Source organism: Melitaea cinxia, chromosome 3 (assembly GCF_905220565.1).
Source record: "Melitaea cinxia chromosome 3, ilMelCinx1.1, whole genome shotgun sequence".
Lineage (NCBI taxonomy): Eukaryota > Metazoa > Arthropoda > Insecta > Lepidoptera > Nymphalidae > Melitaea > Melitaea cinxia.
The window spans coordinates 2,966,152-2,990,033 of record NC_059396.1 but is presented as its reverse complement, the minus strand read 5'-3'; the positions used below and the strand labels follow the sequence as shown (position 1 = coordinate 2,990,033).

General features: G+C 31.7%; 2 protein-coding genes across 2 annotated transcripts in view; both read right to left on the bottom strand.

The window, feature by feature from the left end:
- Window positions 1–1,891: 1,891 nt before the first annotated feature.
- LOC123669706 lies at window positions 1,892–3,904 on the bottom strand. The gene is made up of 4 exons (XM_045603297.1): window positions 3,644–3,904; window positions 3,032–3,253; window positions 2,207–2,340; window positions 1,892–2,028 (listed from the first exon to the last, which is right to left on the bottom strand). Exons 1-4 carry the CDS (start codon window positions 3,902–3,904, stop codon window positions 1,965–1,967), a joined length of 681 nt encoding a protein of 226 aa, XP_045459253.1. The 3' UTR covers window positions 1,892–1,964.
- A 1,756-nt stretch (window positions 3,905–5,660) lies between these two features.
- The window catches only part of LOC123669303 (endonuclease/exonuclease/phosphatase family domain-containing protein 1-like), a 50,633-nt gene continuing 32,411 nt past the window's right edge, over window positions 5,661–23,882 (bottom strand). The window contains exons 5-6 of the mRNA XM_045602915.1: window positions 13,065–13,229; window positions 5,661–6,114 (exon numbers count right to left, since the gene is read on the bottom strand). Coding sequence (XP_045458871.1) covers window positions 5,879–6,114; window positions 13,065–13,229 — 401 coding nt within the window. The 3' untranslated portion in view covers window positions 5,661–5,878. The remainder of the gene's footprint in view (window positions 6,115–13,064; window positions 13,230–23,882) is intronic.

Here is a 23,882-nt window from a genome sequence, read left to right as displayed (position 1 = left end):
GCAATTTTATCACTTAAATAGGGATTTCTTCTAAACTATTCTTGGGCTCAGGCCATGAGATAGTAGCAGGTACCAACCGGATTTGCTGAAGCTGGTGTTCCAGGAAGTGAAGCTGACACGCTGGCTTCAGATGATACTTGCGGTGTACCCTCACGCATCGCTCTTTGAGCAGTCGTAGTATAAACATCATTGACTAGAAGTTCTCTTTTCCTACATTATACGTAACTAAGTTAATGTATTTTATTTCAAATTAGCTTTGCCCGCGACTTCGTCCGCGTGAAATTTAACACAAAATTTATTGTTCAGTTCGTGGAGTTATAACATAAATAAATTTCTAAAATAAAAGTAGCCTAAGTTACCCCTTACTACATCAGCTATCTGCCAGTGAAAGTTCCGTCAAAATCGGTCCAGCCGTTTCAGAGATTAGTCGGAACAAACAGGCAGATAGACAGACAAAAATTGTAAAAATGAAATTTTGGTATATGTACCATGCATACATCCATATGCTTTTAGTAAAAAGTGGTTATTTTAATATTACAAACATCTGTGCTCATTTGGCACTATTGAAAGCCATAAACCCTGAAGAAGAAGAAGTTAATATTACAAACAGACAATCCAATTTTATTTATTTGTATAGATAAAATAGAAAATTAAATAATTAATTATGTTAAGATTTTAATACGAAAAAGCAAATTGACTACCTATATTACGAAAATAATCTCGAAATTTTCAGCAGTTTCTGCTTCAAACAGCGAATTTAAAATATTTAATAAGTATTTGATATTGTAAAAGTAATAAATGTAACAGTTACTCTGGTGGAGATATCTTATCCATACTAATCGCTGGTGTCATGACAAGGCGAGGTCGAGTTTTCTTCGCCAGTTCCCAGTCTAGATCAGGGGGCTTCTCCTGGAATTGTCTTTGAAAATTACTCATATATGGCTAAATAAAAACCTGAACGTTGAAATAAAATTCTCCCCCGAATCATCACAAAAGCTATAATTTTTTACTACAAATATTTTATTATTATTACATATAACAAATAGCTTCTTACAAAGTATTGTTGGATATCGTGTGGGTTTGTTCGAATGATTTCCTTTGGTCTGACAAATAAATCTAAGGGGATATTCGTTTTCTTCCATTCTGTCAGTGTATGAATATATTTTAAAGGCGCAGGCCTAATCCTTAAACAATTGGTTTTCTCTTTGTAGACAGTTTTAACCATCGGTCTAATTTCACCGTCACGGTAATCAGTTCTGTTTGATGTTTCGTAGTTAAAGAGCATGGTTTCATATTTATCGGGCATATTTGTTAGTAAATTAAATAAAAAATATTCTCAAAAGATATAAAAATAAATTGAATTTAAAAGTAAGGTGTCAAAATTGATGTCAAATTAACATAATATACCTAGATTGTTATGAAGTGCGCATGAGCTAATATAATTATTTTTTTTTTACTATACATACCCTATAATATAAAATTGTAATTAACATACCTAACATTTATTTAAAATAATTAAACAATTTTTAAAAGGAAAAGTGACGAACTCTGTAATTCAGTTTTCAATTTATTTTTATACTCGTAGTCAATTAGGTACTTTTTTTTTCATCAAAAATAATTCGGTAGGAGAATTTGATCTGCTTTTGTCCATGCTTTATGAGGTTTATGAGATTTTTTCCACAGGGCTGTATTTTATAGGCCTGTATTTTATAGTGGATTATTAAAGTACCCACCTATCCAGCTCTTCAGTACATCATAGTACTAAATATTTATTTTTATATATATATTTTTTTATATATACATATATTATATAAAACTATAACATTTAAATATTTTATTTAATAATACATTTTATTAAATTAACATAAAACTTCTACATTTGTAAAATGAACTTAAAAACATTTCTTCTAAAATAAATTTAAAACACATTTAAAGAAACGTAGTTTCAGCTTCTAGATCTATCTCTAATTCTTCTTATTTGTAACTTCTCGGGAACTTGTTTTTATAACTTCATTATGTGCTTTACGCCTGAAACACACCAGACATTCTTAATCATAAAACTATTTCCTAAAATACACACTTGGTTATCAATTGAATAATTATTGATTTTCTATTTGATAAAATTGTTTTGGAATAAATTTCTAACAATAAAATGAAAATAAGATAAAATGAACTTGTGTGAATTATACCTATTATTATTTATTACCTAGACGCATCTCGTGCAAGCCAAAACTCTTTAGTAGGGTCACAATAAGCACGTAGTTGTTTACTGTCCCAAGAAACGGAATCCATTCGCCATTCTGGAGACACGTACGGAGGCTGCAACTTGGGCAGAGCCATCTAGAGATGTGAATAAAATCATACAAGGGAGTTGTGTTAATGTGTAGAAAGGAGCCATATGTACGTACATATGCATCTAAGAACATAATTATGTTCCTATGTTCACGTGTGAGATTGGATTGTACAACAGAAGTAATCCGACAGACGCTGTCATGTTATGCGAATCAACAAACGCGTGGTTTAAACAAAAAAAATCTGGATACAGACTAACCACATAGACCTATTCTCATACTTACTAAATATACACAAAATATCATTAAAATCGGTCGGGGCGTTTCGGAGGAGTGCGACCACAGACACAGTGGAATGAGACTATTGTATGTTAGATTGTTATTTTTTTATATCAGTAGGTCGACAAACAAGCGTACGGTTCACCTGGTGGTAAGAGATTACCGTAGCTTATAGACGCCTGCAACACCAGAAGCATCGCAAGCGCGTTGCCGACCCAATACCCAACCCCCCCAGGAGCTCTGGTCACCTTACTCAGCAACAGGAACACAATACTGCTTGAAAACAGTATTATTTAGCTGTGATCTTCTGTAAGGTCGAGGTACTACCCCAGCCGGGCTGCTCCATATTTTGAGCAGGAAATTCCTTCTGTGCCCTACCTCAGTTATATAACATGATATAATAAATATCTTTGCAGGAAAAACTACTACGTAACAATAACTTCAGTAAATTTTATATTTACAGGATTTGAAGGTGCTGGTCTCCCAGGTAAGGGCGCACACACATTCTTGTAAGGCTTCACCGCCTCTCGCATACCGCGGCTCATATCACTGGTGTACATATCGGTACAGAGGATTTGTCGAGCGCGCTCGTCTGCTATGTCGTCCATACTCACTGCCGGCGTCATTACCAGACGAGGACGTGTCTTTTGTGCGTGTTCTCTGTCTATGTCCTTAGGTTTTTCCTACATTAATTAATATTATACATTATATTGTTGAGAAGACTTTATCAGTAGATAACACGAATACGCATATTCTTATAGTATTTAATGTTATTGTCGTATTTTAGTGATGAAAGTTCCATTATAACCGACGCGGCGGTCAGTTTTGATTCCCGCTAGAAGTGAATTTTGGTATTTGAACATGGTACTTGTATTCTTATACCTAAAGCACGCAGTCGTAGCTCTCGGTTGTTATCACAAATATCTGATAAGTGATTTAAGATGCAGTTTATAACATTTAAACGTTTACATTAAATTTATCTATAATTTGAATCTTAAATACCTACGCTTAACATCCCGTTTACAAAATAGAACAAACTCTACTTGAAAGGCGACAAATACAAGTAAACTCACAAAATGTTGCTGCACATTATTGGGATTTGTTCGCACCACATCCTTAGGTCTGTGGAGAAGACTAAATGGAGGCAAATCTCCTTTCCACTCCGTTAAGGTATGAACGTTTCTATACGCTGGTTTACCACGATCTCCGACAGAGGGCTTGGGTACATAGACAGTTTTAGGATATTCGCGAATTTCACCAAAACGGAAATCAGTGTTATAAGTCGTTTCGTAATTAAAAAGTATGGATTCGATTTTCTTCGTCTCTTGTAACATGACTGATCTTGTTTAAAAACTTAAGTGTTACTAATATCTTGTTATTCGAAAAATTTTAAAAGCAATAAAGTATAGCGATGAAGCTTCCTTTCACTATGTCAAAATAAATTGTCATTATACATGACTTGATTTTTTTCATGTTTTAAGGAAAAAATAAAATAAAAATTATATATTTAATTCTGATTTATTTATTTCAATTCACCAAATAAATTACACCACGGTAACACGTAACACTTAAAATATAATAAACATAAAAATAAATTACATTTTTTTATCACAAAATAGGTAATAACTGATGCGATAAAAATACCAGACCTAGTAACACTGAAGATAGGTCAAATTAAATTTGTTACTTTTAAAATGTAAAAAATAAGGAAGGCAATATTTGCTTGAAGACATAATTATCCAATTAAAATACAAATAAAAAACCTAAATTATTTTTTTTTTCAAGGAAGAAAAATGAGGCTACGGTTGACTTTATAGAACACATCTTTTTTTTAATTTTTTCAATGAACAATTAATTTTCATGCGTTCGTTTCAAATACGAATTCCAAGGCATAGACTAATTTAAAAACTTTTTATTTATTAGTAGCATTTAAAGGGTTTTTCATTTGAAATTATTCAAACAGTTGGAGGAAAGCTTAAGGAACCTCATCTAATTTTTTAATCTCGTAACATTACCTGGTATAATTTAATAAATACGAGATCAATTCACGATAGGTTAATACAAAAATATTAAGTAGATCTCAGTTTAAATAGATGTTCTTAATTATTCAACTCTAGGTAATTGTCGTTTTTTTTTTTAAATATTTAATTATTACTAACACCCTATTAGCATTAATACACTATTCTATACAATATATACGTGCTTAGTATTTTGAAGTTGAGTTTTTCCTTCTTGTCTGCTACTTCCGATATCATTCTGATTTTTCAAATTTTTGAAGTGCTTTCGGATGACACATCAATGGTATCATGTTGTAACTAGCGAAGTCCATTTTGAAGATTTATACACATTTAATAAAATAGCACACAACAAAGATCGTCAGGTAGACATCGGAAGTGAAACAGGGCTGTCGATTATCAATTATCATGATAGATAATCGATATCGATACGGATAATTAATAATATTAATTATTCAATATAAATTATTCATATTTTGAACATTTAATATCATATAGAACAATGTATTAACGGTCTAACAAGGAAACCATATCAGGTACGCTGTTTCATTTTTGTATTTTTTAAGTTTCATTACGATCTCCTACAAAATGCCAAGCTTAAGTCAAATCGAATTGAAAATTTAATTATTCTACTATTTCATTTCTCTTACACAATAAAAATTTCATATTATCATTTGGCAATTTTTCGTTAATCTTGAAAAGTCGATATGAGAATTATAATTTAAATATTTAAAAATGTTATGTTGTAGTTGTATTAAGCAGAGTTCCGGATGAATCTACAGTATTTTAATGTAATTATAAATCGTTAAGAATAATTTAGGCTAAAAAGGACGCAAGTACATCTCACTAAATAAAATTTTAATAATAAAACAATTTTTCAATAAACCACGCGTAGGTAATAGTTAAAGTTTAAAAATACATGTATATACAGAAATACATTTCATTGACATAATAAAAATAATTGTTATATTACATAAACAACTTAATTAATGTACATAAAATATACAGAATCTTCTTACAATAAATTGATTATTATTTTTTTAAAGAATTGTAAACATGGCATCGATTATTAAAAATATATTTTTTCGTTATCTATACTTACGGCGAATAAATAAAAAATCATAAAACGGGTTCGAAAAAGACAACGTCAGGAATTGGCGGCAAAAGTGACATTTGGTAAACATGGCCACTCTAAAATAGCCAATGGAATAAGAGAAATTGAAGCAACAGTATTAGAGCTGTCGTTGCACAGTAAATGAATGGATCGTTTCTAATTAGGATTGTCATTTCTTGTCAATCGGGAACTTTTAGTTCGACCCAGATGGGGTAAAATGGGGACGCCGGTCCTCCCCATGACCATCCTCGAGGTATAGCCAGGTGAGATAGACCAGACTTGATAACCCCAGAATGTCCATTAAAGTGGCTATTGTCGATGGTCCCTGGGCACAAAACGACGCTCTGCCCTGTCAGGTTAAGGTCCATGCAAGTTACGGTTTCTTGGTCCAGTAGCGATTCGCAGTTCTGTAACGCTGAAAAGAAAAATAAAGCATTAATAATATCTAAACTTACATCAACGCCTTAAATTATTTTTGTTTGTTTAAGTAGATCTCTCTCAAAAGCTTGATAGATTCAAACATTCGATATTCTGTTGTTTTTTTTTTGCATTAATTATTACCTTAATATCTTTAGAATATGGTGGTAAAGTAAGTTTTCATAATTCGAAGCTATTACTAGAGGAAGGTTTCAGAGCTGAGCACTGAGTGTATTCTGTTGGCTTGATACCTGAGACCCTTCTATACAAATGTATGTTTATACATTTACAGAAAGGTTTAACAAGTTTAAGAAATTTTTTTTGTAGTTATTTACGTAGTGAAATTTAGTTTAGTCTTGTTTTAAAGAGCACTCAATTCAGCCTATCGCAGTCCACTGCTAGACATAGGCCTCCTCAAGTTGGTTTGAAGAGCACAGCGTATAATAAAATAGTTTGAAACTTGTGATTATTTACAAGTTACTTATTTAGAAAATGAGTATCTACCACGAATAAAAAAGAAGTATGACTTATTACACACTGGTCCTAATAAACAACGAAAATTTAGTGGAAACCGTTTCACAATCCATAAAGGATTAAGAATACACATTAGCTTCTGCTAAAAAGGCCCGAGATGATCCCTGCGCCCGCGGTATGGACATAGAGGTTCCTATCGCTTCAAGTTTTGCCTATTGTATTTTAGAGTTTTCGTCTTTGATTGCTATTCCTGATATTACAATATGTAGAGTGTTCCACTAAACACTGACGTTCGCCCCAAAATAACGTCACCCTGGCACGTAGTTTAAATTGCAACGTTTTTTTGGCTGTTATAATAGTCAATAAAGGGTCCCCAAGAATTTAAAAAATAAAAACAATCATGGGAAGCTTTATTGGACGGAAAGAGCAAATTAAGGTAGAAAAACGTGACGAAAAGTGGATCTCGTGCTCCAAGCGGCGCGCCAGTAATGTCACCAAAAACGCCAAGATTGCAGAAAAAGAAAACAGAAAAAATTTATGAAAGACTTTCAAGAAGAGGAGGAAGGTGTTCTCTATGGACCAAATATCGCAGATTAAAGGTAAGTTAGAATATTAATAGTTCTAACTGTACCTAAAACTCCAAAGGCGTTTTTCTCAAAACTATATTTTTCAAACTTTCTTTCATCATATCTCGAGAATGACACGACTGCTCACTTAAAATTTATGTGGTCGCCTCAACACATACAGATGAACGGAATGGTCTATTATCACCCCAAAATTTAAAATATTTCTATTTTATTTTTTACAAAAGTTGACAAAAATACATGTAATTCGATTTTTTTGTTCCGAAGTCTGTTAAAAATCCAATTTTTATTTTATTTTTTGCCATAAATAGTTCATTCCGTGCATTTATGCTTACAGATTAAGACACCACCGATTTTATTAGTGTCAGAAAAACCGATCAGCTGATTGTGTGGAGGGGGCGAGCGCCCATTTTTTTGACGTAGGTATCTTCAGAATGCTAAAACTTTGGTCCAAAGTTTTTTCGCGTCATTGGTTCTCGCAAAAAATCCCAAAATACGCTTAAAAATCAGACCGTCTAATCAGAGAACCCTCTTAAGTTAACTTTATAAACTAGGTCAAAGATTAAAGCTAGGCAATTCAATATACCTAATAAAAGCTCTTATTAATCAAAATGTTTATGCACAGAATTTCTGCAGATGAATAATACATCGGGTATTTTTAAACCTTTCATAGCTCGAATGTCAAAGGTCAAGAATCTTTTTCGAAGCGCTGGAAACTGAATGTTTCACTAAATAGGTCATCTTTTGTAGTATTTTTGTATGTCAATTTTTTTTAGACTTGGTTTTCAAATAATGGGTTATTTTGTGTATCATTACTAGATAACAGATGTACTCTCTATTTTAAGATTTCTCTAGCGTGAAATACGGTAAAAAACCGAATTCGTTCTTGACAAATTTGATTAATTATACCGTTTTTTTTTTTTCTTTTTTTAAAATAATTAATACAGAAAGAAAGCAGGATTAATGCTAACCGCGCCAATGGGTCAGACAGACAATTATTATAAGAACCTGGGTGACCGAGCTTAGCTTGGTATTTTTTAGTAAATCGTGTGTTTTGGAAATCATATTTGAATACTAATTACATATTAATAAAATATGAATAATATTTTTCGATTTTACCGACATAATAATAAAAAAATTAGCTGGCTATTTAAATAAAAAATAAGGAGTGCAGTAAGAAAAAAAAAGGAAAAAATAATAATCGATCTGGAAAAGGGAGGATTTGAACCGTTGTCTTTTAGGTCGATTGCGACCGACCGATTTCCCACCTGAGCTATAACAACTTTATTGACAAGTGCGAAATTTACCTTCGTATTCTAACGATATTGTAGCCATTTTTTCATTGCCTAAAAACAGGCGAAAACGATATTTTCTAAAAATGAATCCTAGCTAGATTTATTATCTCCCCCGAAATCCCCTGCATACTAAATTTCATGAAAATCGTTAGAGCCGTTTCCGAGATTCAGATTATTTATACAAGAATTGCTCGTTTAATAGTATTTTTTTTTTATAATAATAATCTTTATTAGACACAATAAAGATTATTATTATTAAAAAAAAAATAGTATTAGATTACATCGTTATAAAGTAAACCATTATTAACAAATCTCAAGCAATTCCTACGCTGTATGAAAATCTTTGATGGTCATATTCAGGGTTGACAATTTTTTTTGGGCGAAATACAATTATTAAATACGAACTACGAAAAAGTAATGTACATATAGAAATTAAACTTAAACGTCTAATTAAATAATCTAATATAATATACATTTGACAACCATTTATCTTTTAATAAATTTAGTAAATATTAATACAGAAAAGGTAAATACATACCTCAATTTGTCAAGTAAAACGTCAATTATTGTTTTATTCGTATCAGACAAAAAATATGATATATGCTTAAAAGTACAACAAAGATCAAAATTAAGAACAAAGCTATAGTTAAGAGTTATTGGTAAAATGTAATTTCCGCTAGACAGCTTGTTTTAAACTACACTACTAAAATTCATATAACGTTTGGCAACCCTAATTACACTAATTAACCTCTGAGGTTCAAAGCAGATTCTATTCGTACCTACTTGCAATTGAGTGGACAAAGGGACGACAAACAAACTCTTTACTTAGTAACAATCATGACGACTACCTCATAATGTGTTCAGAAAGTAAAAAGCATAGAAAAATATTCCAACTTGGTAAGGACATAATTTGTGCAGGCATACCTAAGGCGTGACGACTTTGGGAAACATTTAGACTATCTAAATAAAGATTTATACAAAATTTTATTTCCGTTTCATTCAGAGGTGAAACTATAACGTAACTGGATTATCCGACCGTTTATTACATTTGTGTATTAAATACTGAAATGGGCTTCCAAAATAAACGCTTGAAATCGTACTAATTACACGAGAATCTAATTTACATGAGATTCATGTTAAGGTATAAAGAGAAAGTGTAAGGAAGAAGTAAAAAAAAATAACACATATATATTTCTAAATAAGTAAAGGGCATGAGACGTCTTTTCATCATTACTACATTGCAACAGATAAACACACAGCTGGCCGACTGTTCCTTATCAGCCTGATGTCATCATTTCATGTCGTTAGATAATTTATTATTAATTATCAATAAATAATTATATCAAGATGACAAGTTATTACTTGACCATTAAATTATGTTTAAATTTATATTTAGTTAAGTTAGTCAGTACACCTGATTATGTCATAAATATGTGACTTCTGGCGTAAAACTTATAACAAAAAAAAAAATATATATATATATATATATTTAATAATAAATTTATATATATATATATATACATAAGAATTGAATAAGTAAAATTGATTTCTACGTGAAGTTATGAGCACAATAAAGATACATGTTGAAAATACAACGAAACAGGTAATTTGAGAGTAGAGCAACACGAAGCATACGAGGGAAACCAATCATAGAATTGTTGTATTCTAGGCGTTTGTGCATATGTTTCGTGTTTCCGGTTCTCAAACACAGGATATTATCTTTTGTGGTCCTTTGTACAGTACTGAAGCTTATTAACTTAGACCAACATTCAAAAGTATAGCCATATTTGCTTAGCTTTATTGTAAAAGCAAGATTTTGCACCAACTCAACCTCGATTAAATCAAGCTAGCCTGTGTCTGTGTAAAGAATAATAGAGACAAAAAGTTGAAGGTCCACTGTCTTTAGAAATAAGCAGAAAAGAACGCAGCCATAGTAGACTCTAAGGCGGCAAGTGTTTCTAGAGTAATCAAACGAATGTGAGCCGGATAAAGGTAAATAAAAAAAGAAATTTAAAACCTAACATAACTTTAAAGTTGCTTTAGAACAGAACGTCGCAATAAAGTCGTAGGAAGTTTTTTGTTATGTGTATATAAATTATTTACTTTGTCTGTACCAATGGTTCCCAACCGGTAGACCTAGGGTTATTATTATTTTATTCATGATATAATAAACTAGGCGTTTTTAATGAAAGCTTTTTATAGAATTTTAAATATTTGTCTATACATTGGAAATGTCCTAAATTAAATATTATGTGGATCGCTTTAAGTACCTAACAAAACACCAACGTTTAAGAAATGTTATTAGATCAATCAAACTAAGCTAACTTATTCGAATCAGTGATACAACTCATACTACATAACAACATGTAGAATTTCTCACAACATTACCTTTTACAGCAAACTTTGAGGCGAATTAAAAAAAAAATAACTCTTGAAAAAAGTTCTAACTCAGACTCGAACAAGCTATCGTTGATTACGAATAACATATTCTACTAACTAGTCTACCTCAATTTGTCCACGTTTTATGACAATCCTTGAAAATATCTCATTACGCTACTTACGTTTCTACATTTTTTTTAAATACCTGGATTATCTGTATAATTTCTTGGAGGTGCCAGGTACTATGGTTTGAGGAGCTGTGTGTGTATTATTATTGCAAATGTAAACATTTTCATCATGTAGTCATCATTATCGCTAATAATCTTTGCACTAATTTATGAGTCAGAACCGCGTGTCGGAAATACTTATTAGTTCTGCTTTGTTCTGCGTTAGACATATTACATACAGTATCTATACATACAATAAAATTGTAAAAGTCAAACGTCTGCGTACGAGTCATTTACATAAAAAAAAATATGAGAGCAATCAATAGATGATAAACTTTTTAAAACTTTAAACTGTTTGTCTGTAATAGTGTAGTAAAAAAACCGCTGCAAATATTGCTTGCGATTATCACAATGATATTTTTTTTTAAATTATAACTTACAATCTGGTAAAGGTAAAGGTTTAATTTTCATATCCGTCTAGAAATTGAGTTATTACTCTATAAGACTATATTTATAAAAAAATTGAGTTAATATTCTATAAGACTATATTTATAAAATTGTGAGAGTCGTTTCATACACACACCTACCTACCACCTATAGCCTACTTGGGAGAGTTAAGGAGACATCGGGAAAAAAACTATAACAAAATATATAAGTCTATCAAAACCTAACTGAATGGGAAAGAGGTCTATGCCCAGTAGTGGGATATTACAGGCTGAAGCGAACGCAAAAATGGGCCGCCTCTCAAACTCTTATAAGCAGTATTTTGTTTGCTTTGCTGCTTTTGGGTTTTGCCAAGTAGTATCCAAGCATTCATTAACTGCTATAAGGCAGCATAAAAATCGACATACATTTTCATCTATAATTCTCATACTAATGCTTATACACACATCTATTACTCATATTCGAATTTCTTAAACTATTACAATCTAAACTTTTAGGAAATTATAAAAGTAAAACAAATCAACGTCCTCTTTTAAACATTAAAAAAAGGTATAATCGAAGTTTTCCTCAATCAAAGCTTGCGAGCGAGCAATAAAAAACGAATTTTAGAAATACCAACTTTAAAAAATTCGGTAAGTAAATAGTAATACCTAAAGTGAACATAATAGTATGTATATCCGGTTTGAATCGACGAATACATAATAAAAATATACACAATAACATAGAGAATTTTCCATTTTTAAAACCTGTTAAAAGTCAACAGTTCAATGAATTTTAATTATCTTCCAATATATAATTATTGTATCATTTTAATTTGAATAATACGAGCAGACTCGACAGAAGTTTTCCTGTCTTGCGAACCGTTTGACAGTAAAGTTTAAATAATAAAAAAAAAAAACAAAAATAGGAGATAAATCACTTCGCCTATTAAGTTTAGCTTACTTTGGTATTAAATATATTTTACCTATTCTCATACCTACAAAATATATAGTAAAATCTTTGTGCCGTTACGAAGTAGTACGACCACAAACATACGAGATTCTTATATACTTATTGGTTTCATTTAAACAACTTAAAACCTTGATTTAATTTTAAATATTAAAATGTACTTAGCATTTATTTTAGTAGCGTAATGATGATTCCAAAGTTTGGGAAATACGAAATTAAATACAAACTATTTCGCGGCTAGCTGTGATATAAAACGTCAGCGTCTATTTATAAAAATAAATTGTCTGTTTCATATGTAAAAAAAACGTTTACTAAACGAAAATGAACGAATCGCTCGAGAAACAATGTTTTAAAATGTCTGTCCATGTATTTGTATGTTTTTACTCGCAAGTGTAAAAAAGTAACAGGTATAATATCTATGAGTATACTGTTTTATTAAATTCTGAGCGGACTAAGTCACGGACAGCAATCTAGTCTATTTTAATATTATAAAGATAAGAGATCTATTTGTTCGTAAACGATAAAATCTGAAATTAATAAACTGAATATCATTCAAGAATGTGCATTATTAAAAACAGACAGAGAGAGATTCTCTTGATGGTTTGTCTTGATGCCTTTTTGGTTACTATTAAAAATATTAAAACAACAAATACTCACATTTAACGTTCTCCCATCTCACGAACTCGCCGAAGAAAGCCAGCTGCAGCCTGCTGGCGAGCGCGAGGTCAGCTATCTCCTTCAGCTTGGCGCCATCCTCTTCGCTCAAGCGATCCTCGCATTGAACGTTCACTATTATAACCGGACGGTCGCATAGAAGGAACGCTGAAAATAATTTTTTTAGTAATTAATATTTACTATAAAATTGTTAAGATTTTTTTTTTATGTCACTAGGTCGGCAAACAAGCGTACGGCTCACCTGATGGTAAGTGATTACCGTAGTTTATAGACGCCTCCAACACCAGAAGCATCGCAAGCGCGTTGCCGACCCAATCCCCAATCGCCCCAGGAGCTCTGGTCACCTTACTCACCAACAGGAACACAATACTGCTTGAAAACAGTATTATTTTGCTGTGATCTTCTGTAAAGTCGAGGTACTACCCCAGTCGGGCTGCTCCATATTTTGAGCAGGAAATTCCTGCTGTGCCCTACCTCAGTTAATATAAGTATACTATAGTATAGTTACGATGTTTTGGAAATTTCAATGTTGGATGGATTATTAACTCAACTTCGCACAACTTTAAAATATTTATCAATTGGGCCATTGAACCACATTTACATTATGTACTAAAGTAAGTATCTAGTCTATTTAAACAAAGTTAAATTTTAAAATGGGCTAGGAATTTATTTCACGCACAACGCGATCTATTACAAGTGGATAATATAAAAGTTTATCCTGCATAAAGTTACGATTAGAATTTACCAACAGCAACCTGGGTCTTTAGGTCTTGTTCTCCTCGGTTAATAAATTACAACTTTTAGATTCACACTTGCGAATAGAAATATGTATCTCATTTATATCGTGGGATTACAAGAATAATATGTCGAAAACTGTTGAATACCATAAACTGTCAAATAGCGTTATCCACAACTGATGAAACAGGCCCTAATTGTAATTATTAAAACTGTTGTTGACAGCCCTAGTTAAAATATTTCTGCAGTTTTTATAACGGTTTCCGCTATTCTATTTAATTGTTCATTCTATTTAAAACAAAGACTGTACGACAAAATACTTAAATGTTGATAAGTAATTAATGTATGGCGCAGGTGAAACATTTTACTTAAAATATTTAATTGTATTTTGCTACATAATCGACAACTAATTTTTAGCCAGGTTTCAACAAAATGAATGGCTTTTAAGTGCTAAATTTTAGCAACTAAAATAACACGCAGTAATCATGTCATTTTGTTTGACATGAATAATTTCATCAAACTCACACAGATTAGCAGTTTAAACTGGGTTGTCTGGAAGAAATGGCTAATTAGCCATAAGTCTGCCTATTGTACTTCACTATCTGTAGCTATCATAGAGCAACACGGAGGGGAGTGGCCATTGCGTTTGTTACCGATACAAAACTTTCTGTCATTTTTTGCGGGGGGAAATTACACACATGCACACTTTATCTAATTCCCACACAAAAATAATCGTCTGTCACTACGAAACTCACACATACTAAATTAAAATCACACTTACATTTTTCACACACACATAGATACATTCTGTGTCATTACAGTATAATGACACACCGCAACTACACTAAAAAGTTGCTAACAGCCGTGGTTGTAACAGCTGTCGATATGCATTATCGATAAATTCAACTACTCGGTTAGGGAAATAATGTTTTTACTGTGATACAAAGGTAAGATATTATTATAAAGATAGACCTAATTTATTATATACTACAAATCAAACATCTTCATCTAAAATAAATGATTATAAAGAGTAAAGATTTGATTGTTTGTTTGTTAGCATTGAATAGGCTCCGAAACTATTGGACCGATTCAAAAAATTATTTCATCGTTGAGAAGCTACACTATCCTTGAGCGACATAGGTTATACTATATTTTTAAAAATATTAGGGATCTTTACTAAAACTCCAATAATGTATCCCAAAGGATAAAAAAATATCCTAAAAAATTCCTCACATTGCGTGCGCTGCAAAAACTAATGATAATAGAAATACAAAATGTAGTAAGACTTTGTAGAATACATCATTATCTACTATAATTGTATTTGCTCATAAACGAAAAAAAAAAACTGACTTCAATTACATCGACAAGTAATACAATATATGTAATATATACGCATTATCAAAGGTTACTCAAAAAGATGTTATCAGATCTCGATGAAATTTAGGCGCAAACACATGATAAACATCAGCTTTCTATTAAATTAAAAATTATCAAAATTGGTCCACCCAGTCAAAAGTTCTGAAGTAACATACATAAAAAAATACACTCGAATTGAGACCCTCCTCCCTTTTTGGAAGTCGGTTAAAAGTGTCGCGACAGCATATGTCTAACTATTATAATTATGTCACAATACGTTTGGTGCAACGTTGTTGTGCCAAACAATGCCAGTCTACAATAAACGATTTAAAATTAACCCACATTTTGAGGAGTTGATGATGTACACTGTGATGTCAACGAATCAGGAATAGGGAGCGTAGCACTAATGGCATCATAAGATGATAGCTTGTCATCTGCTAGATTGAATGATTTGTTGATGACTCTGAATCTGAACCTATCAGTTCTAAGGTGAACCATCTTGATTACCTTGTACATGAGACAAAAAAAAAAACTTACGGGACAAAAACAGTGTGGCGTTAGTGTTGGTTTTGTGCCCTCGACTAATCCTTCTATTGTTCGCCAACACTTGAAAGTTAGTGTTATTGATATGATCTGAAAAAATCACACTATTTTTTGTGGGCGTCCAGGTTAATCTGTTATTACCATTTTTTTCCATGTATCCCTTAAATTTGGATTTTTAGAAAATGCCAAATTTTTATATAAAACATTATGGTGGAAGTTCACATTAAGTAATTCTAGTAAAATGTATTAATACTCATAATACGTGTATTATATTTAATTTAATGCAATTTTATTATACAACTATGTTTATTAAAAAAAGCTACAATATAATATTTTAAATAAATCAAAATATCAAAAATGTCTGTTTCCTCTTTTGCCTTTGCTTTTTTATCGATAACCATCTACAAACAAACCGGTAACAACACTATCGCTCGGCGACAGTGACTTCTCGGAAATAGACTCCGATCAGTCGCTCGACCGATCCGCATATTGTATGAAGGCGAGCGGCCGGTGTTGGTAAACAAATCGAGTCAACACGACCGATAATATTTGTAATTTTTAAGTTTAAAAAAAGTTTAAAAGTAGTATACAAGTAATAATGTGATTAAAAAATACTTACGTATGAAAGGTAACGCCATGTTTTAGTAAATTTGACGTGGCAGATCTTTTTTTGAAGCAAAAAACCGAACAATTTGGCATTTTTTGAAGGACGTTGATTCAATCGCGCAACTAGATTTAGTCTAGTGATCAGTGCGGCTGCAACTAGTTTTATTGTACGCATATGGCCATTTGGCCTTATACCTTGACAGAGGGGAACGCCTGTACATGGCTACTCCCCCCGTGTTGCTCTTTGGTAGCTATCTTTATTCTATGTTTTTAATTTATTTTTGGTGTACAATAAAGTATAAAATAATAAAAATAATAATTTAACGTCTTTTACATTGAATTAATGTAATGATCGATATAAAGTATAAAAAACCTGTAAAATAAAACTGTAATTTGCTGTGTGAACGCTTTGTACCTATAATAGAAAAAAAAGCGAGTGCACTTTAGACCACACGACTGAAGTCAAAACTTCTTTAGCAACAGGCCTGCAGTGTCTTAGATATATAAAACGTAACTAGCTATAAGAGAAAGAGAGAAAAAAGTGTGCTCTTTTTCTTGCTCCGTTCGCCTTGCCAGATCACACTTTTCGTAACGCTCTCGTCACGCATTCACTAGCTTACTCAACAACTCAAGAGTACGTAAAGAAGGTTCACTTAAAAAAAATTGCTTGCGACATATTAAAACCTATCTACCTACCGATCTACATCAGGAACATTTAGTTAGTAAATATAGGTACAAAACAAACATTACTTTCGCATAACATTTAGTAGACATGGAGAATGTATGGTGCGATTGACAGCTGTTTGTTTTGGCGAATCGCGCGTACGTGTGTATGATAGTTCTAACTTCTAACCGTCTGAAACAGAATTGTGTAACCAACTATGAATTCGTATCCAAGTAAAACAAAATATATGTAGAATAATGATGAAATTCTTTTTGTGATATTGACGAGTTTTATATTCTACTGGTAGTTGTAATTATGTCGTATTGTATTGATGATATAAAAAAAAATATGTGGAACTGTACTAAAAATATTTGAATGAAGCTATAATTATTTGACTTCAAAATTAATTAAGCATCAAGTTCGTAAAAAAGGGTAATATAAAAAAAAATCAATTTTCAACTATTAGCAAATATTAATTAAGTTTATTTAATTTTAATTTTTTATTTTCCTTAGATATGTAATAATCATCCTAGTAATTGCTTGGTAATTTAAGCGATTACATACTCTCGCTCTACCTCGAACCCTCAGCCGACTTGTCAGAAACTCATAATCATGAGCCATGTATGTAATTTGCTTGGAACTACAAGCGCTTTAAATTAGCTTAAAATCCGAAATTCAAAACATTCATTCCATTAAAGAACTCATGGAATTATTACTGATAAAATTCAATAGCCTTGCATCCAATTTTCCGGAGGTATTAACTTGATGTTTTTCAAAACTAAAACTGATAAAAAATTACCTAAGGATATCGATGGAACAGGAACAGCTACAGCAGACTACACTCACTATTGTCTATTCTAGGAGGAAGTTATAACTTATAATCAATAAATATTTATTTTAATTCAATGCAAGCATTTTTTGTGAGAAATCTTTACCCATCATTTGCCTGCCCCCCACTAATTTTGATACAGGGTCCCAAGGTTCCCGGGGTTCCAAGGAATGCTACGCTAGTGGAGCCACTTGAGTTTTTTACGCAATTCAGAAATATGATTCTATTTGCGAAGTCCAAATACGAATCGCATAGGTACATAGATTCGACCAAATTTAATAATCTGCTCCTCAGTAATGTCAAGAAAACAACTAAGCAATTTTTTACCGATGAAAAAAAACAGAGGAGGTTCTAAAGTCGCTACGTACCTATATTTATTTATGTTTGACCATGCATAGCTTTTTACAAAATATTCCGAAATTGATAAAAAAATATATTGGAAAGAGTAAACCCCGAAGTTGTTTTTCGCCTAGGAGGCGAGGAAGAAGCGCGGCTCGCAGCTTGCTTGGCATAGGCATGGGAAAGAGCAGTCCTAATTTTTTAAACTTTCTTATTGTATTTTTATTAGTATTACGGTAATAATAATCATAATATACTTTTTTGAAATCCTTGTATTGAGCCCTTTTGATACCAAAAACAAACAACACAGTTATTTACCATAATTATCATTGTTATTTGTTAGCGAAACCCTTCGTTAGCCCAGGTTTGCACAGTGTTACAATAAAAACCGCATATACAAATACGGTTTTATTGTAGTTATGAAAAGAGAAATTATTTAATTTTGTTAATACGAATATTAGAAAATATCGACTAAAAATAACATCACTAGTGTATCGATATAATTGTCGACTATGAGGCATCACTTCGCTGGCGTATGTACGTATTGCTTTGACCCTTCCCTCCCCCAGACCTATCCCCCAAAAAGCAAGAAAGGGACAACTGCAGCTCAGACCGTTTTAGGTATATAATTTTTGACCAAAACAGTGTTTCGTAGTCGACTGTTTTCTCCTCAAAACATGGCAATTTTTTAAAAAAAATTTTTTTAGAAAATAAAAGAAGACTTCGGCTATGCCCCTATGTTTTCATTTTTTTGAAAATATGCATATATTTTTTTTAATGAGTGTCTGAAAATGTACAAAAAATTATGCAATATTTCGAGTTTTTGAAGTCTCCTAATTCCTATGATAATAAGAATATGAAAAAAATCAAAACATAGGGGCATGGTCATGGCAGCAAAGAGTTCTATGTCACAAAAATATTTGATCTAGTGTCATTATCCAGGGAGAAAACAGTCGACTACGTTTGTATGGAGAAAGACCCGGTACCCTTTCCTCTTAAGTTAAAGAAATGTCGCTTGTACGGCCTCCCATTATGTTCGTCTGAACCGAAGTGATGTTACGAATGCACGTGTGTGATGACCTTAACCATTGATAAAGTTATAGTAGCTATACAAAAGTAATATACGTGGTGATTTGAAAATTTCACAGAATATATTCATGGTCCTGCAATGATAGTAATGAAATAATAGGTCCTACTATAAAATTATTAATAATAATTTGCTTTGTGGCTACGGCAGTAAAGTAATATAGCCACGGCCTCTCTTCCCGTAGGTGTCGTGAGTCAGGCAGTCAGTTCAGCCTTTTGCCGTCCACTGCTGGACATAGACCTACCCAACTTCGAGGTAGGCATCCCGCTTTTCTTGTTTTTCCGGAAGGCACAGATAGTTAAAAATAAAGGAGAATATGGTACTATTATAAGTTACGTGTTTGTTAAAATAGACATTTTACAATAATAGTACGAAACCTTTGGCCAAGAGTCAGCTCGTATTTGGCCGGTTTTTATAATCCGCCATTCCACTACCCTGGTTGAGATCAATCAAATGACTAATATCTTTATCTAATCAATAAGCATTTTAAAATAAGATCAATTATTTTTCTTTTCGGTCAGTTCCATTTAATGTACATTACAAAATAAAAACCTCTAACGAAATACCACAGTGTCACTTCAGTGGCCGACCACGATATACATATATTATGCAATGTATGTCGACTGGTTTTCGAATGATGTCGAAAACAACAATTGACTGAATTATTCGGAAATTTGTATTTAAACGAGCATCGCCATTATTGTTTTTATGCAAAAATAAAACTTGACGAAGCAGCTTGTCACAACTATAGTAGAAAATTAAAACTATTTTTGTATATTAAGCAGATAATTTTCAAAACGCATTAGTCAATTTCTTTGTTTTGATCAAGCTTCAAGGACTATAAACATTAAAATTTATTTTACGAGTAGTTTTAAATAATATATTAATTTAGGTAGCGAGACCCATTCGTTTGTCGCCAATTGCATTCTATAAAAGTAACGTACGGAGATAACGACTGTGTTTTAATTTATAAACACTTCTTTTATTCACGTCTTTCTAGACACATTAGAAACATATTCATGTTGCAAAGACGAAAACATATTATGGCTTCTTACATTGTCAAAGTTCTCAGATTCCATGTAGAACAAATCTTCTAATTCTACTTAATTTTCCTTAGTTAAATTTTATTTTTGTATGTATAACATAACATTAAATTTTAACAATTAAAATACAAATCAATTTAAATAATTAAGTGGCTTGGTCGTTTCTTTATCACAAGACACATTGTAACATTAAAAATAACGAAAACAATTAATAAAAATGTATTAATTTTTCATGTCATGCCCATGTCACAGTAACGTCAGTTTTTTTTATAATTTATAATGAAATAATATAAAATGAAACCATTTTTAAATGGTTTTTTAAATGGTTTTATTTAGCTCACCCCGTTTGTTTTATTTATTTTTTATTATTTATTCTTGGGTCAAATTTAGTAATTCAAATTTCACCCTCTTCCTGTCAACCGATTAATCTGAAATTTTGTATACACTTTGGATTTTGATGACAATACAATTATGTTTATTCATTATCATTATAAATTCAAGATGGCCGCCGCTACAAAATGGCGGATAATTTATGTTTTATTAATCCCATCAATATGGGTATCAAATGAAAGGGCTCAACAAGCAGAATACAATATACTATAAAAAATTGAAATCCAAGATGGCGGCCGCTACAAAATGGCGGATAACGTAGGTTTTATCAATCCCATCAATATGGGTATCAAATGAAAGGGCTCAACAAGCAGAATACAATATACTATAAAAAATTGAAACACAAGATGGCGGCCGCTACAAAATGGCGGATAACGTAGGTTTTATCGATCCCATCAATATGGGTATCGAATGAAAGTGCTCAACCAGTATAATCAATGTACTATATAAAATTAAAATCCAAGATGGCGGCCTCTACAAAATGGCGGATAACTTAGGTTTTATCAATCCCATCAACATGAGTATCAAATGAAAGGTCTCAACAAGTAGAATACAATTTACTATGCAAATTTGAAATCTAAGCTGGCCGCCGCTACCAAATGTCTGATAACAATTTTTTATCAATCCCACCAATATGGGTATCAAATAAAAGGGCTTGACAAGAAGAATACAGTGCACTATACAACCTCAATATTTAAGATGGGCCTTGCAATAATGAAGCACTAAATGAATTAAACAGAATGCGAAATAAAAACTAAAAACTAGAAAATAAAAATAGGTAAAAACACTTTTTAAGTTAAACGGTTTTATGTTAAACATACATTGCAATGTTTAAGATAAATGTACTAAAAACCAAAAAATAATAAAATAGATACAGTCGTGGGAATTATAAACATATGCATAGACTAGACTAAAATAAAACCGTGGGGCACGTCAATTGTCTACAAATTATCGACTTAATGTGCGATAGAAGAATCGTTTAATTCGTCGTTAAAATAGGCAGTTGGCCCGCAGACGGTGAGGAAATTACTTACTATTTTCTTGCTCATGGAAATTCCAATAGTTGTACACTCCATGTAAATAAAAGAGATGTTTCAACTAGTTTATCGTTGGACATTCACACTGCTGGCTGGCGAGGAATCGTTTCACTGCTCGTAGTATATGATAAAAGTACTACTCGCTCACCACTATGAAACCCTAAAACTCGCTTATAATCGAGCATGCTAGCTTGTTTCCACATTCTAGCCCTACTTATCACACGTCCATCGTTGTCGGTTGAACAACTGCCTAATTATAGTGTAACATTACAAAACAAACATTTTAATCAACGATTGTAGACAATTGACGTGCCCCACGGTTTTATTTTAGTCTAGTCTATGCATATGTTTATAATTCCCACGACTGTATCTATTTTATTATTATTTGGTTTTTAGTACATTTATCTTAAACATTGCAATGTATGTTTAACATAAAACCGTTTAACTTAAAAAGTGTTTTTACCTATTTTTATTTTCGTTTTAATACACAAAGACATATGCATAACGTCAAATATGATTCGTGATAACTACTTAATACTAATACATGTGCGTGAGCATATCATATGGCTTATGACAGCGTGAGGTCCCACGATGCGTCTTCCTCTGGGAATTAAAATGAACGTTTATACCTATCTACCGCAACATGAATTTTATCAATCTAATATTTCTTTTTATCCATTCAAGTCCCTAAGATTAGTATTCAATAAAAAAAAAATCAAGATTGCCTAAAAAAATATTGCTTTGAGAAATTCTTCAGTACCTTTTCATCTAAAAAGCTGAAGGGTCGGAACTTAATCTACCATGACGTATCACCCGGAATTGACGAATTTATCATCATTATACTATTGTCAAAAAGTTATTGGATCTAACAAAATCTGACGTGTCTTATTGAAGTTATATAATCTTTTTTGAAGTCAGACGTATATACAAAATGTAATAACTAAATTATTTATATTATTGTACCGTGACTTCATTTTTATTGGCGTGTTTTTATATGAACGTAGGTAGGTAGTATGCTTTTTTTATTTCTAAAAGATCATTCGTATAGAAATAAGAGTGACATGTGTTTTCTTGTACGGATTGTTTAATAAAATTATTATTAGTACGCGCTTCTGTTAACTAACTACGCAAAATGATGATACCATACTTTATATAAAAGTGTAGGTATTATTATGTCAGTCAATGTTGAACTGAATCAGTCTGTGAACGTCCCACTCTTGGCCAAAAGCATCTTCTACGCATTGCGAATAGTTTTCCTACCATGAGTGACGATCGCTATCAGATGTAATAATAACAGTTGTCATCAAAAACTTCACGTTCTCTCTGAGGTACGATGGGAGACTACAAACACATGTTAGTATTATATAGATGTACTTTTAAGTTCTATACTTTGTATAAATAACGCCTAATCCATTAGGTGATCTAACATTTTATTAACAACGTTTTAGGAAATATTCCATAAATTGTTTAGAGAAATGAACACTATATTGTAATTGTACGTATATATGTTACATATATACCTCTGGAAATTTTAGATTAATTTAAAAAAAAATCTTGCACAATTTGATATGTTTTACTATTCTGTAGAAATTATTTCAATACAACGTAATTGTATTTGTTTGCAAACAAAAAAAAAAAAAACAAATTGACTTTTTTATTTCGTCTTGTGATTATACATTTCTTTTTGGTAATTAAAAAAATCGGTAATTACAAAGTCAAAACACTTACTTTTTTTCTTAACTTCATGTCCAATGACATGATCTAAGAAAATTTTATCTTTATAATTTCGTAATGATAAAAATATCGATAATATCGTGCATCGACACAAACGCTTGCGATACATCGATACAGATTACTTTTTTGGTTATTATTATTCATCCGTATTATGTCATGTTTCTAACATAATATAAAAAACACCTCTTTAAAATTTGAGAATTTTGTTATAATGACACCGCACTTAAAAGTTTAAGTTATTATTTTAGATGTCAAAGTAAATATTATTTATATTGTTGTAGATTTTACATTTTAATATTCGTACAACTCATTTGTAAATAACAAAGGAATAAAATGAATGTGAAAATTAAAAATAAAAATCATCTATCCTTTATGATTCCAGATATCGTCTTTTCCTTTAAGAAAATTGATAATGTTACCTACAACTAGTACAGGCC